Source organism: Podarcis vaucheri (genome assembly GCF_965113315.1).
Source record: "Podarcis vaucheri genome assembly, chromosome: 3".
In the NCBI taxonomy this organism is placed as follows: Eukaryota; Metazoa; Chordata; class Lepidosauria; order Squamata; family Lacertidae; genus Podarcis; species Podarcis vaucheri.
In genome coordinates, this window is record NC_138761.1 from 64202753 (window position 1) to 64219663 (window position 16911).

The 16911-nt window shown below is 38.0% G+C and overlaps 1 protein-coding gene across 12 annotated transcripts in view; it reads left to right on the forward strand.

Annotated features, from left to right (window-relative positions):
• BCLAF1 (BCL2 associated transcription factor 1) overlaps nucleotides 1–13339 on the forward strand; it is a 26300-nt gene extending 12961 nt beyond the window's left edge. For 2 of the 12 annotated variants that reach the window (XM_082215900.1, XM_082215901.1), the window contains 6 exons: nucleotides 1495–1600; nucleotides 4063–4147; nucleotides 5404–5579; nucleotides 6646–6826; nucleotides 9500–9646; nucleotides 11682–11924. In XM_082215900.1, coding sequence (XP_082072026.1) covers nucleotides 1495–1600; nucleotides 4063–4147; nucleotides 5404–5579; nucleotides 6646–6826; nucleotides 9500–9646; nucleotides 11682–11909 — 923 coding nt within the window. In that variant the 3' untranslated portion in view covers nucleotides 11910–11924. Of the gene's footprint in view, nucleotides 1–1494; nucleotides 1601–4062; nucleotides 4148–5403; nucleotides 5580–5713; nucleotides 5875–6645; nucleotides 6827–9499; nucleotides 9647–11681; nucleotides 11925–12005 lie in introns of those variants that run through there. The other 10 variants (XR_014217756.1, XR_014217757.1, XM_082215902.1 and 7 more) reach the window with 10 other exon arrangements.
• Nucleotides 13340–16911: the final 3572 nt, after the last annotated feature.

Consider the following 16911-nt stretch of genomic DNA (forward strand, 5'->3'; position numbering starts at 1 on the left):
AAGTTACATTTCAGTATGTCTTGTGTTATATTTGTACATCGACTGTGGTTGTCAGCTGATCTTCTAAACATTTTTTATTCATGCCAATTTGAGAACTGCAAAATAAATCTTAATAAGCTTCCCTACCCAGAAAATGTTTTACCAAATTATGAAATCCCTGACATTATGCTAGCTAAAGAGATCATTTAAATTGAATGGTTCCAGTGAATATATAAAATACACAATTTGACCAGATATCACTAATCTGTGACCAAATTAGTGCTGTGTCTAAATCATAATTTGTTTCCAAAGGTATTTAAATCTTTTTACACACTTGAAAAAACAAAACAAAACCTGTGGATCGAGTTTTGGTAAAAGCGTAGTAGTAATTTTACATTATTGGTGCAATGCAGCTAGACTAAACAGCTCTTCACTTTCCTAGAGCTGAAAATGCCCAGTGATATTTTCTTTTTCATTGCAACTAGGTCCTGGAATGTGTTTTGAAATGGCAAAATCCATATTACAAAAGTAAAATAGCTGTTGAAAGATAACAGATGCACAAACAGGCAAAGTTGAACCTTCTATCTTCCTGGCAAAAATGGCACAAAAACTGAGTTGCTAGCTCAAATTCCTGTGTTTGATGGAATTATGATTGAGGCACTACCCTTGTAGTGGCCATATCAAGTTTTAATGATTGGTTATGAGAGATGTGCTGGATGTTGGGCGGTAAGTTGATACAGATGTACATTGACCTGTTAAGCGGATAGCTTGCTTTATTTGTAGCATTTAACAGTCCGTTATAACTTTACACGTGTTTCTATTTTACATTTACATTCAAACATCTGTTGAACTGGTCTTTCAAAATGCAATGTGTGTTACTAATTTAATGGTCTTGGGTTAAAAAAAGGAAACTTTAAAATATGCTACCAAGTTTGCCAAGATGCCAGATGTTTAAATATATTCAGCTGTTAAGGTCTTCATTCTGGTCTGAAAAGAAGTTGTGTTTCTTTTAAGAAAAAAACCTCCCATATCTTTATCTTATATATGTTTACTTAGAAATAAGTCCGAGTGAATTTAAGAGGGCTTACTCTAATATAAAGGTGTGTAGGGTTACATCATTAATGAAGAACACTTAGCTCTATATGTATCAATTAATTAAATAACCAAAGAAGCTCTCTTTAAATTTGTAATATTTTCCTCTACAAATACAGCAATGTATTCTGCTCTTCTGGGCACAAAGCAAAAATGTTTGGTAAAAAGAACTGTCTCCGGCATTAAAAAGTTACGTTTTTTGAATTAGTAGTGGTACTGGGCAGTGTGTATGTGTAGAGAAAATTGTAAAATACAATGGTTACCTGTTGCTGTACTTTAAGAAAGATGTGGGAACAAATGTTATTTTTGTGTCTTGTATATTTTAAGAATTCATTTGCTTCTTTTACATCCTTGTTTGGTATGATATATATGTGTGTGTGTGTGTAGTGAAATTAGACAGTATTTGTCCTCTGCAACCAACAGAACAATATTTCAAGTCAGCTGGAATGACCCTAAGTGAGAGGTTCACTGCTTATCAGAAGTCTACTGAAGAACATAGCACCCGGCAAAAGAGTCCTGAAATACACAGGTGCAGTATTACATAGTTTTCTCTGCTTCTTGCCTAGCTGAAATACTAGTTACTCTCCAAAAGATAAATAACTTCTTAGTGAACCAATAAGTTCCTTATCTAAAATAGATATGGAGCAGGAATGGAGAAGAAATTATTGGGGGAAATTGCCAGATCAGTTGTGATACATGCTTAATTGTTAAAGTCTGGTAATAATAGAAAATGTTTCATGAATTGAAAATGTTTCTGTAATAGGACACACTCCTGACTGGGTTTTTCTTTCTTTCAAAAAGGCAGGAGGTTGGAGATCTGAAAGTGGGGAATTTAATATGAATCCCTTGTCATGGTTACTTCCTCTTGAGGTTTAGATTTCCCCCCTGTGAATGGATGGAGACCTATTGAAATGGGGCTCTGTAGGACTTCTGGTATGTTTGGCACTGCTGTTGAAGCCTTAGTTGCTCTGTAGAATATGGAGATGACTTGGCAGTTGACATCATAGTGCCCAGGTGTCCTTCTCCTTAGCAGAACCTGGGCAGCATTTGGTATATAGCTATACTGATACCTGTTTCTGGGGAAGAAGCGGGATATTATTATGGTTATGGTGAGGGAATCAGGACAGCTTAAGTGCAGAGAAATGAAGACTTGTGCTGAGACCTGATCACTATATTGAGATTATTCTGTGGGAGTGTTCCTGCTAAATTAAAAAATTATGTTCACCACTGTATTCTCAGTGTTAATTAGCTGAACCTTTCCAGATGTATAAAGGCCTATTTACAGTGCAGTTCAGAAAGGCAAGCAATAGGAATACCACAAAGAGATATATATGGAGTTGCCTTAGAAAACAGTCCAAAAAATCCAGCTGGTTTAAAATAGGACAAAAAGAACACCAATGCTTTGTTAACTGCACTGACTCCTAGTCCATTTCTAGGCCCAGTGTTGGTATTGACTGAAGATAGTCTCCTCCCGTGTAGATGTACCTGGACCACAAGATCATATTCAGGGGTCTGTCTGTAGGTGCTCCCATCCAATGAGGTGAAGTGGGTGGCCACTGGGTAGAGGGCCTTTTTAGTGGTGAGGCCCCAGTTGTAGAATGTTATCTCCAAAAATGTTGTTGTGTTTTTGGTGCCAAATGAATACTTTTTTATTTTCAAACGTCGTTTAGATTTCGTGTATTTTTAAGTTCTGTGCACTATTATTGTTTTCTGATGCTGTTTTAATTGATTAATATTTTATGTCTTCTATTTTTACATTTCATAGCTTAACTTCTATATGTAAACTGCCCAGGGAATTTTTTGTTGATGGGCAGTATAGAAATATTGTAAGTAAATCAATAAGTGCTTCATTCAGTTTAAATGGTAATTGTGTATATTGGCAGGACCAGCACAAAATTTCCTGGTACCTGAGGGCACAGCCAGCACTGCTTCCCAGTGTACCATTCCCATGCACTGATCTACTGCCTACTCCTTTTGGGTTTTTTTTGCTGCATCAGTGGCAGCAGCATGGATGAGCTCTCTCCAGGGCTTCCTACTTGGCAGTGCTTCACTCTAATGAAGAATTCTAGAGAACATAGGATCATTGCAGACAGAGGCATTGTGGGCCAGGTGGCTCTGAAGGGTGTCTTTGTCTCTGCTTTGACACCATTGCAGCCAGCAAATACCTTTTAAATTTAACAGTGTACTACTTTTAAACTTTAAACTGCTTACTCTTCCTTAGAACAAGGCTGGGTGACCCAGTTCCAGTTAAAAGCCTTGTAGGAACTCCTTGAGTGCTAAATAGAAGGATGACCAGACTGAGGGACAGTGTGTGAATATGCTCTTCTCAGTCTTCCATCTGAAGAGAAGGTCTCAGTATAGCTAATGGATGGGCTGGGCCTGTCGGGGAGGGGATACGAAACTTTATGGCCAGGATACAAAGAGCAAAGGGAGCTATCCTCTGTACTGTATCACAAATTGTATGTAGTTACAAAAGTACATACAGTGCAATTGCTCAGAGAGAATTGGAATTCTCACTGGGGCTTTCTCTGATATACAGCTCTTTGACTCAAGGCCTGAGTTTGCAAAAAGTTAAATAGGATATAAAACATTACTCCCTAACTCTAGCTATGTGTGTTTATGTGAATGATGATACCTGTCAAATGAACTACAGGTTTTGTTTTTCTCTGTGTGGAGTTGCTATGTCTGTGTATTGTTAATGTAAAAAGGCATTGGAATTTTCTAGTTTGAAATTGCCCCTGAAAGAAAATGTTACATTATGTGGTTTTTGAATACTGCTGTTGGTTTAACTTCGTGGAAATGTGTAGCTGTTGCTATTTTGATTTGACTGGTAGGTCTATGGGTTTTATTCTTGAGATGTATCTGTACTTTTTAAATGGGTTCAATTTTAGACTGCACAATGGCACTTCTTCTTTTGTGTTTCCAGTTTTCCACTTGACAGAGATGAATGTTGGCAGCCATAATTATTACTTTTAAAAATCTTGCATTTAGGAGGATTGACATCTCTCCAAGTGCCCTGAGGAAGCATACCCGTTTAGCGGGAGAAGAGAGAGCCTTTAAAGAAGAAACTCAGAAAGTAGGTTCTAAATTGATATTCTTAATTTTAGTTTTGGTTTAAAGCATCCAAGCCCTTTATCCCAGAGGCATGTTTTACAAATTCTGCTTTTATCATTTTATGTCTTAAGTGATAATAGGTCTGACCTAGTTCTGATCATTTTCGAAGGATGCAGTGGACCAGTTTTGTGTAATCTAATTGTGACATTTTATCACTTTGACACAAAAGGATTAATGTACTTTTTGTTCTTAGAAAAATAGACAATGGATTCTCTGAATTTGCTTAATTCTCGAATTTGCCAGTCGCACTAAAGCCTTTCACTCTCAGGAGCAGTTTTTCCCCCCTTTTAAGTGGGGGTGTGATATCCAGAAAGCCCTGTTTCACGAGTGGTATCCTATCTCTGGCTTCAATCCATTAATTACCAATGTTATCCACAAAGGATGTAAAATAAGCTTTTCTTTAGACCAGGGGTCTGCAACCCGCGGCTCCGGAGCCACATGTGGCTCTTTTACACCTTTGCCGCGGCTCCGGGGCGGATACTAGCGAGGGGAGGAGGCGCATTGTGCGCCCCAACACTCCCCACTGTGGCGGGCACTGTACTGGCTGTGACGTCGCATGGGGGCGGTGCGTACATTGTAAGGGGCATGTACGCTGGTCACTGCATTGAAAGGGGGCATGTACGCTGGTCACTGTTTTGGAGGGGAGTGAAGAACACACACACACACAAAGGTAACTTGTTAATTTAACGTTTATTTCTATGAGGAGGAGTAATTCTGAGGGGTCAAACAAAGAAATAATAAAAAAGTTATTTTTATAATGACTAGTTTTGCGGCTCCCAGTTTTTTTTTTCTTCGGAAATGGGTCCAAGTGGCTCTTTTTGTCTTAAAGGTTGCAGACCCCTGCTTTAGACTGTCCTAGTAATTGTTAAAGATGTTGTTATATTGAAGTTTTGTTCCTGGATAATACTTGAAAGCTTCTTTCAGGTCTGCTTTCTTTTTGTAAGAGTAACTTTTCAGTCCCAATTCAAGCAAGTTTACTCTCTTCTGTGAAAGATCATTCTACTAAATGTGCAAAAGAACTATTGGGAAAGGGAATATCGCTTACATAGCTGGGTAACAATGGAATCCTATGCCTGTTTATTTAGATGCATTCCCCACTAGGTTCATTATGATTTACTTACAGGAAAGTGTGTATAGGATTGCATGCAAAGAAGTTGATTTCCTATTTCATTCTCTTAAGGGTTTTTAATACTAAAACACTGCACATTTCTGATCCAGGGAGATAAAAAATTAAAGTGTGATGCTGCAGATCTTCGACATGACATCGACCGTCGTAGAAAAGAAAGAAGTAAAGAACGAGGAGACTCTAAAGGTTCCAGGGAATCCAGTGGATCAAGGAAGCAGGAGAAAATTCCAAAGGATTACAAGGATTATAAATCTTACAAAGATGACAGGTAAAAGGCTTAGCTCCCATAACCAGGCTTTTAGCTTCTAATTAGACTTTTGTAATTATAAGCTTAATTGCTTTCAGTTATCACTGTACAATGGAACATCTAAATTTAAACAATTAAAATTATTTGTTTTACAGCAAAAATGTATTTGTCTTTTACACGGCTTATGGTGGATGAGGACAAAAACTTTGGAATAGCAAGCTAACACTGAAAAAAAATGACAAATTAATCTGTCCTATTATCCAGGCTACATCAGGAGGTTGGACTTCAATGCAGTACATTTCTGTAAACAGTTTGTGTAAGAACTTTGGTTCGTTATGCTTGATTCCGCACTTTTTCAACTCATAACACCCAGATTATGAGAATTTTACTGACATGTAGGCTTAATGTGGGAAAGGGGGGGGTGAGAGTTATTTCCCCCCCTCAAGACAGATAGTGGGCTCAGAGAAACAGGTTAGTCTTTAATAAAGCAACTTACTCAATGTGAACTTGTAGCAGTGATAAGAATTACTTCAGGTATATCTACCTTTGGGGACTTGTATTATATTCTATAAAAACTGTAAAATCAATGCCAAATGTATTTGCTTTGGGGAAATTGAATGTGAAGATCATATTTTCCTGCTCTTACTTACATAATCATGGATTTACTTGCACTTTCTGTTTACTTTCTTACACTGATGTCCATACAACCATCAGTTGCTGATTATTTCTGCACCCTGGGTTTATATAGCAAAAAGGCAATATCAATTTTTGCTTCTTGGTAAGATGTACAAAATAAATGAAATAGTATCACTTTAGAATTTTACCCTTGGGGATTTTCCCCTACTTTTTATTCTCTCTTCCATTGTAAAGCATGCATATATATTTAAATTAGTTTGCTGGCCAATAGGTTCTCCTTGTTAGGTGCTAATGAGCCAGTAGCTGTTAAAGAGTTATAGATGGAAACTGGATAGTGTAATAATACTGCACGTTAGATTCAAACAAGAAAAGAGGATAGCTTCTATGGGCACAGAAAATAAATCCTATGTATAGGATGCTACAGCAAACAGTATGGTTTCTTATTTTTCAGTAAACAAAAAAGAGAGCAAGACCGTTCTCGATCTTCCTCAACTTCCTCCCCATCTTCCTCCTCATCCAGTTCCCGAGAAGAAAAGGACAGCAAGAAAGAAAGAGATGAAGAATTTAAACCCCATCACGAGCAGAAAGAATACCCAGGTTTTACAGGAGTTGGAAGACCTAGAGGCACATTTGTGAGTTTCTACCATACTTTTCCTCGTTTTTTTTTAATGTCATAATTATAATAACTGCATTCAAATTATTAGGGTTTAGTTGTTTTATGTGAAATATTATGGAAGTGCATTTTGAAGAAGTTCCTGCTGGAAATGTAGCTTGCAAGGAGGAAATATATAAAATCCTATCCTAGATAGGGATATATTTATCTTTTTTGGCTTAAAATAATAAAAATATGCACAATAAACATCTAGTCACACCTGCGGTATTTCCTATTGCGTTCTACCATTAGCTTGCACATATGCTTGGTAGTCATGATTTTAAGTGTTTGAAAAGTTGATTGTGAATTTTCTCACAGAATATTCTACCTTGTTGATGATAATTAAGGAGTAAGTTTTTCTGCTGTGTGTATTCCTTTTTCCATATTCTTTGTTTTGCTTTTTTGTAGTTCTAGTCTCTTTTTAATCATGAGCAGTGTTGAGCAGGAGGGACCAAATTAACCAGAGTAATGTGTGACTACAAGAGGAAACAGTGCCATCTGGGCTTTCATGTTCAGTGACAAATAAGGAGCCAATTCATACATTATTTGAGATTGGCATGAGAGACAGGTGTATACAATTTTAAAGCAGTTGCCTTATTTGTATTGAGCTAAAGTTCATTGCACTCTGGATAGTATCATGTGCTTTAAAATGGGATGAGAGAGTTCATTATGGGGAGGAGCAAGATGCAGTTTTACTGCCTACATCTCATTGCAGGCCAAATCGAACAATGGATTACTTATACCCAACCCAAACTTCACTAGTAAGGTGTTGGTTTTGTGTGACACGTAGTCACAGTTAAGTAATGCCTGTTAATTGCAAATGCCAAAATCCTGAGGCCCTTAAAATTGCAAGATTTAAATAATCCAGAGTTGGCTTGTTGTTGGGTCTCTTCTTTGCTGTGCTTATGGTTTCATTGTTTCAGAATAGAGTAGGATAGCTAAATTCTTTATAGTAAAATATTATAGTTTATCAAGAGTACCTAAACTAGGGCTAAGTATTTTAAAGAATTACAAGAAATTGTTATGTTCAATTGGACTGTGAGCAACCAATATTTGTAAAAACTGACCTAAGAAGTTACACAAGAATATAATCAACAATAAAGGGATATATAACATTCTTGCTATGGAATGACATGTATGCTGTGAAATATAAAGCAACATTTTAACAGCTTTAGTAGTTTAAATGGGAAGATGGAATTGGGACTGGTTATCATTATTGAGGGTGTATCCAGTTTTAAATTTTAAGAAACACTATTACTTGGTGGCAAATAAGTATATTAGAGAGAGATAATTTAGTGGTGCTTTCTTTTATTTCTTTAAAGTATTTTTATTCTGCTCTTCATGCAGAAAAAAAACCGACTCTGGTGTGACTTACAAAAATCATCAAAAAGGTAGTCCTTGCCCTTGGGCTTTAGATCAAAAGAGAGACACACAGAAGCAAAAGGGGTTTGAAGGGGGGCGAGGAAACAAGCTCATGCACTTGAGCTTCTTGTAATGACCAGCTGGAATTGAAATATTTGGGAAAGAAGAGCTAGAAGTTGCTGGTCTTTCAGCAGACTCTTAATTTGCGCTCAATAATTTGGTTTGTTTTCTTCACATGATGTGAGTGGACTTAAAGGGCAATACAACGCACTTGCCCAAGCATGCAATCCTGTATGCAAATTCTGTATCCCCATGTTATATATTAGACTTAGAATTTACATACTTAATATAAATGTAAGTATGTAATTTTAAGAACCTAAGCTTCAGGCAACCTATTCTTTTCTTCCTTATAGCAGTTGCTCCTCCACATCTGCCTCAACACTACACCACAATCTTTTTATCTTTTCAGAAATGTTACCAAAGACCATTTTCCAAGATCTTCAAATTAGTTACTTAATGTGGTTTATACCTTAGTTATAATCATTTAATGTTTTTGGTGTAAGTAATATTGTGCCATATAGTTCCTGTTATAAATGAGCCTTCTATATAGGATAGTGTATGAAACATTGAAAGGCAGCTATGACTTGGACAGAACTGTGGGTCTTGCCATGCCAGCAACTAGAAACAGGTCAAGACTGTTTTTTTAATGCTACTTCTTTTAAGTTACTTGAAAGTATTTTTCCTATTACATCTCTGTTGTGCTATTTCAGTTAAAATGCATTTTTAAAAATCTAGGCTCTTTCCATGTCTCTTATTTTTTCTCCTTTCTTGCTTTTTATGTTGAATATTCTAGACTACCAGACTTTGATTGTTCATTGTAATGTGCAGTAAGAGAACAGTAACTCCCGAACACATGTGTTTAATTTCTCCATCCTTCAAAGCTAGGCTTTTAAGCTGCTTCTTTGGAGAACTAGAAGCATCAGCAAAAATTGCTGAATTTTGTGTTTTCCGTGGAATACTAGACATTAGAAATTTATCACTATCATATACTACTTTTTCAAAGTGTTATCTTGGATACGCCCCTTTTAAAAAAATTGTAAACGCTCTTCTGCTAGCTAAAATGCCATTACCTTAAAGTGGCTGTTAAATTCTGTAGATTGATCCATAAGCCACTTCATTTGTGTGTGGTATTATCTGATGAATGATAACAAAGCATATTAGTTCATGCATTAGGAATTTATCATTTGCTTTGTGTAAACAAATTAAATGCATAAATGCTTTGGTTAATCAGTTTCGAATTAGGGGCAGAGGAAGAGCCAGAGGCGTGTTTGCTGGAACAAATACTGGTCCCAGCAACTCAAACACTACTTTTCAAAAGAGACCGAAGGAGGAGGAATGGGATCCTGAATATACCCCAAAAAGCAAGAAATACTTCTTGGTGGGTGCCATACTATTATGCATGCATCTTTTCTCAAAGCTTGTCTTATAAGCAAATTTATGTAGGCAATATCTAAAGCATCTTCTATCATTTGAAGAATCTTAAGAGTCCTATAGGGGGAGCATTAGAGCTCATACTTGCTTTTATATCCATCTACGGCTGATAAGAAATGACTAGCGGTAGAAGACAGGTCTTTTTGCACAACCTCTTGCTTGTCAGTTGTGAAGAGAAAAGGAAAGAAAGTCTAGCACTTACAATAGGCGTCCCCAAACTCGGCTCTCCAGATGTTTTGGAACTACAATTCCCATCATTCCTGACCACAGGTCCTGTTAGCTAGGGATGATGGGAGTTGTAGTTCCAAAACAGCTGGAGGGCCGAGTTTAGGGGTGCCTGACTTACTCCTGCAATACAAAGTTGTAAATACCTTATTCTATAGCAGATTTCACAGTTGTAATACCTGCAACTGTAAGGTGTTTGGCTTGCATAAGACCTGTGAGAGAAACGGATAGTAACTGCACCACTGGTTTCAGTTGAATAAACATTAAAATCTTGCCCCTCCTGTTCACCCCAACCGCCTCCCCCAAGTACCTTTTAGGCCCTGAGGAAGTTATAAATGCTTCCCTGATCCAAAGCCTTTGGTCAATATATGACTAGAAAGAAAAGCACATTTTTGCATTGTATTCTCTCCTGATGCCCCTTAGACCCAGGTTTTTTTTGGGGGGGGGGATGTGTACAACAAACTTTACCTGCACCATAACCTTGTGCTGCTTTTATGAGGCAAAAGAGAGTTATTTATGCCTTCCCTATCAGTCTTAGCCTGGTCGTCCAGTGTCAGGTAATGGGCAAGTTTATCCCCCAAAGGGTTGCCCCCCGAGTATAGCATTTCCAGTAGTAATTTATTTATTGGAGGGAAAGTAAAAGCATCCATTCAAGGAGGCCACTGAAGTCCTGTCGTCTATCCAAAGTGATTTGGGCTTTGGAATTCCTTAACTTGTTTTTAGCCTGTTTGCATTGGGAAGGAAGTCAAGGCTATATCTGAATAGCCTTGTCTGTCCTGTGCTCTGTTTCATGGTCTACACTATGTCAATATTGGGAACTTGCATTTCTGTGTAAAATCTTTCTGATTGCTCACTTGGCAGATTTTTATAGATGAAAATCAAAAAATGTAATGTAAGTGTGATCTGCAACAAAATGTTAACAGTGCTTGTTCCCCTTTCCCCTTCCTCCAGCAGCCGGCCAACATTTTGTAGGCATTGTACTTACCTAGCCCTAATTGGGCTGTTTTGGGAATCCTCCACTTTATTCTGTTTTTTGTACTTCTGCAAATCTTGGGAGTTCCTCTGAGTTTTGACTATATAAGTTATAGTTGCAACCACACTCATTCCTCAACATTGGAAATTGAGAGAATGATACGGTGGGCATGGTTAGTTTTCTTTGATTTTTTTGATGTAGCAAAATCTGCCATGTGACTTTTCAGAAAATATGTATATTAACCCATTATTTATTGTTTCTTCCCATACATTTTTGCATTCCATCAATTAGTACTGGTAAACCCAAGGGTGTAGTATAGATAATTGAAACATAGACAATTTATATTGAATCAGACAAGCAGAAGCCTGTGCAAATGACTAAGATATTTTGTTGCACCTAAAACTATGAATAATCTGTTCTGTGTTCCTTCAAATCGATGAGGGCCCTTAGATCAGTGGAACAGCATATGCTTTGTATATCTAACACACTAAATTTAATCACTGGCATCTCCAATTAAGGGAACTTTGGTAGCAGCTCTGGGAGATGCCTCTACCCAAGACATAGTTTTGCACAAGCTTTCCAGTCCAAATGGACAATGCTGAGTTTGATGGACCCAATATTCTAACTTGATATCGGGCAATTTTGTATGTCTGTATGCTTCAGAACATCAAGAACAAATGACTCAGCTACAGTTTTTAGCTATGTGAAGCAGGCAGTTTAAACTTTTCCAAATAAAGTGTGTTGGATGCTTAATTTTCCATTGTTAATCCATGTTTTACTCTAGCATGATGACAGAGATGATGGTGTAGATTACTGGGCTAAAAGAGGAAGAGGTCGTGGCACTTTCCAGCGTAGCAGAGGAAGATTCAACTTCAAAAAATCAGGTAGCAGTCCAAAGTGGACACATGACAAATACCAAGGGGATGGGCTTGTGGAAGATGAAGAAGAAACAATGGAAAATGAAGACAAGGAGAGACGTAAAGAAGAAAAAGTAAGTAGTTCTGGTTTATGAACTCCTTTATTGCTCTATGAATTCTAATTCTAATTTTAAATGGCTTAAAAATCCAAAGTGTAAATAGTGCAAACATTTTCATCTCTTTTTGCACAGGAATAGTAAATTTGAAGATGAACTACAGCTGAAAACATCTATGTGCTATCTACACAGCGTTATAATATGACTTGTCTTCAAATGAATGTAAGCATTTTACTTAAATTTTATTGTTGGAGAGTAGTTTAGTTTAGTTTAGTTTTTGTTTTTTGTTCTTTTGCAATCTCACTAAATAGTAACTGTTGATGATTATACAAAAGCAAGTAGAAAAAGTACAATACTATTTGTCATGAGCAACTTTTTAAAATGTTTACTGATTGTTATAAGCAGTGTAACTTTGCTTTGTCCAGAATATATGGTGAGAGAACCCTGAAAGTTGTATTTCATTGCCCCTTCCACAGCTGTGTTTATTCTAAAGTAAAACTTAGGTCTGCACATCTAAATCTTGAGGCAGCGTTTTAAAATAAATCAGTACTAAAGATCAATTCTATGATGGAGCTAGTAATTTCCTGAACTTTTTATTTGTGTGGCTTATGTTTAAATTGCAGCATAATATTACTTTGACTGATTTGGGGTGGGAGACTAATAATTTGTTTAATGCAGCCACCAAATGTCTCAACATTTGAACAGCACTGCAAGATTAAGGATTTGCAATCTGTTTTCACAAAGCTTGCTATAGATCACATTTAAGAACCTGAGTACTTTGCTATCTTTTGTATCCCATTTTCTGAAAAATGAGTGCAAATAGGACATTATGCAAGTCAGTGTTGGGATCTTATTAATTCTCTCATACATTCACATTTCTAGAACACGATGGAAGTTCTCTTCTGAACTGATCTAGATCTGACAAGTAGAGCTGTAGCTTAACAGGTGCTACGTTTCTCCGTCCACATACCCTTACTGCTAATGGGGAAATGCCTCAACTGTTTGTGCAACAGCACTAAAAGTAGATTGACCTTCTGCATACTTTTCTTACAAGAAGACTTGTCCTACATTCCAAACCTTTAGGCGTACGACAGAAAGAGGTAAATTGTAGTGAAAAAGTTACCTTTAACACAAGCATGTTTCAGTGTTTTCCCCCCCAGAGTTTACATGCATAATAAACATAGTCTTATGTAAAGCACTAGATGCTATCCATTTATAACATTTAAGCAGTGTGTATAACAAAATGACATTATTACTGCAGGAACATTAGAGGAAGACTCACTGACATCTCGTGAAAGTGTTGGCCAGAAAACTCATGGCAATATTGATCCAGCTACCAAATGTATCAATCTTTTCCCCAGTTTGTAAAATAGTATTTTCCGTGGGTTTTCTTCAGATAAATAACTTGACCATTTGGATATCTTCATGTTTTCAGTCTTCAGTGGAATAAAGATGTGAAAATTCTAAAATGACAAGAGACTTTCATTTGCAGGTCCAACACATCATAGAAACATTATTAAAGCTGTATGTTTAAGTCTAAGCTATAAAGATTCTTGGAGGAAAGTCTGACATTCTATTTTACATTTAAAAACCACATACTGAAAGAGTAATTTAAGCCAAACTTGAATTCATGTGTCCATTTAAAAGCTGAAGGCCAGTGTTTTGTCCAATAAATTCTACTGCTTGAAATCATATTTCAGTAATTGCTAAGTTCTGAAAGTCACACTGTTGGTACTTGTACTCTGACTGCCATCAGCTATTGAGAGATTCAGACTACCGTCTTCTCTAGTCCTGCTGCCAGGTATTAGACTGAATGGCATCTATAAATGCAAAGCATTGAGGTGTACCGTTGAGCACACCCTGCTCAGTATCTTAATGGTAATGTGCAAAGTACTGTATTCAGTAGTAAAATAAATCATTTTTTTGTAAGGTAAACTGTGATATGAAGATTATGGTCTACATTATGACATCACAACAGAGCTTCTCTTTCCTGTTCTCCCTTCAGCCCCCCAAATCTGTTCCAGAGAGTTGGGGAACCCTATGGAGCAATTTTTGGGAGCTCGGGGGGTGAAAGGGGAGAAATTGGAAGCTCTGTTGCACAAGCAGATGGGTATTATGGATGCAGCCTGATTTATTCTTACCTTGTTGGGTTAAGTAACCAAGAAGTCTAGATACAGCTGTCCAAATTACTTGTTTTCACAAAATAAATTCTAGGCTTTTGTAATATACGACCATGCATCTCCTTTATAAAACTGTAGTTTGGATCTAAAAGGGAGATTTATGCTTTCTTAATCTAGTCACAGATCACACAGGATTTTTTTTATAAGTCCTTGGGTGGAAGCACAGTGCCTATTTTAAACAAGCAAGGTTACAAGAACAGAGTTTACAACTAAACATTAGGAATAACTTTTTGACAGTAAGAATTGTTTGAAAGAGGAACGAAGTCCCTCAGAACGTGGTGGACCATCCTTCATTGGAAGTTTTTAAGCAGAGGTTGGATGGCCATCTGTCCTGGACGCTTTAGGCTAGATGACCCTCAGGGTCCCTTCCAACTCTACAGTTCTATGATTCTAAGGTAGATTAGCTCAGAAGTCATCTATTTACAACAGTAGCATAGATTTGCAACATTGGGAGCAATGGATTGTCTCTGGCTAAATCATATGAGCAGACCCAGTAAAATCAGTGGGCTTAACTTAGTTACTAACATGAGAACATAAAAAGAGCCTGCTGGATCACCATCTAGCCCAGCATCCTTTTCACAGTGGCCAACTGGATGTCTGTGGGAGACCCACAAGCAGAATTCAAGCACAAGAGCACTCAGACATATGATATAAAAGCAGTGGAAGACAGGAGTGCCTGGCGTGCTCTGGTCCATGGGGTCACGAAGAGTTGGACACGACTAAACAACAACAAACAACTGACCACCTCCATCTACCTTCTCATACACCAGACTTCTTCTGCTCTATTTCTTTATTCAAACTCAGCCACCTTAAAAAATGTGTTGGTGATACCACTTGTACTGTTCCAGAAAGAACTGATAAATGAAAATAAATGACTTCGACATAAATGTGTTGGTTAGTTTTATAATGTGGCAGGAGATGGAAAGTTTGTAGTGTATTAGATATATTTATATCAAAACTTGGAAGATTAGTGTAAAAGTAACAAAAGCATCTGCATCATCCTACATATTGGTGAAAATCCCAAGTAGTCAGGCACACGCAGCACTAGTTCAGAAATGGCAAGAAGAATGAGCTATGGCACAGAATTTGAGCGTTGGGGAAAACCAAAGAGCAAATGCAGTGAGCAGCAAGGCCTGGAATAGCATTCTTTAGTTTCTGTTTTGGCTTAAATTTAAGAACCAAATACATTACGATGAACAAGGGTAAAAAGCATGGATGTGGTGATACAGACTTCCAAACCACTTTGACTGAGCAAAGTAGCAAACAAGGAAGGCCCTGTCAGACTTGAGATCACTACAAGTGAAATAAGGTATGTGTTTTGACATGCAGGACTAATTCAGTGTTTACATGACTGAAACTGCTTCAGTGTTTACTGATGAACATAATGTTTAAAGGAGAGCTACATAGAGACATGTTCCAGGAAGCTGCAATTGGCCATGGATTCAAGATGTGACAGATCGGAGTGACCACAGACACAATCTCAATTTGGAAACAAGTAAGATTTTTCTGAACCAGATGAGAAGCTTGTTTTTTGGACTATGGAACAATCACAGTGCCAGTAGTGGTTAAGCACTAAGGTAAACCTGAAGGCATTGCTTTCTTGAGACAATATCGTACAGTGGTACCTTGGGTTACATACACTTCAGGTTACATACGCTTCAGGTTACAGACTCCACTAACCCAGAAATAGTACCTCGGGTTAAGAACTGTGCTTCAGGATGAGAACAGAAATCGCGTGGCGGCGGCGCAGCAGCAGCGGGAGGCCCCATTAGCTAAAGTGGTGCTTCAGGTTAAGAACAGTTTCAGGTTAAGAACGGACCTCCGGAACAAATTAAGTACGTAACCAGAGGTACCACTGTATCTATTTGTTAACAGTGAATGTTGCAAGCAGAGAAAAAGCGTGCAACTTGGGAGTGAAAGCACACCTGGCATCTTTACAACAGGCAACAGAGTGTTTAGTGGTGGGAGCTCATACACTTTAAGCAGGCTCATACTGTGGGAAGGGGATTTATAGCAATAATCAAGACTAAATTTGAAAATAAAACAAGTTGAAACCTGGAATTTTCCTTTGCACAAAAATTAAATTTAGGAAGGTGAAATCTAGTAATACTGTTCATTAGCATGTGCATAATTGCACTCCGGTTTTATATATTTGCATAGCCACCAGGAAACAATTGATTTGTAGTATACACTATTCCCTAGGGTTTAGCTTCCTGAGCAAAATACGGCTTCCCCCATTCCATGTAGAGAAGCGGAATTTGAATCTTCAGCTCTGGTGATGGGATAGCATCCTCCAATGCACCTGAGTGGAGCTTTGAGAGTCCTGTTAGCTTAGGGTGGTGCACAAAAGATTTGTGGCACACAACTTCGTTCTCCAATAGGCTAGTGGACCTCTAGAGGAATGGCTGAGGGGCTGCCATGGCAGCTTTGTGTGGCAATTGGCTCACCTAAGCCGCCTTGATTCGCTGTCAAAGGGAAAGGCGGGATGCAAATAAATAAATAAATAAATATAATAATGGTAGGGATGGCAACGGTTGTTAAGTTTTCATTGGCTTCAATAGGTACTTGATGAAATATTAGGCGATTATAGCTTTTGTCTTGTGTGCTATCTCCCATAAAAGCAGCTAGAAGTGCAACTAAAACCACAACCCCTCGCTGACGTATGTTTAACATATATAAGACACTGCCTCTGTGCACACAGCGGACGCAACAGCACCCCGGGGATTCTGCCGCCGATCGATTAGAGCGCGCTGCCGCTTCCCATCATCCCCCGCGGTCAGAAAGCGTCTCTCCTACGGTTGGGCTCGCGCCGCGGCAAACCAGAAACGGCGCCTTATCGCTGCGGGATTGGCTGCAGAGCG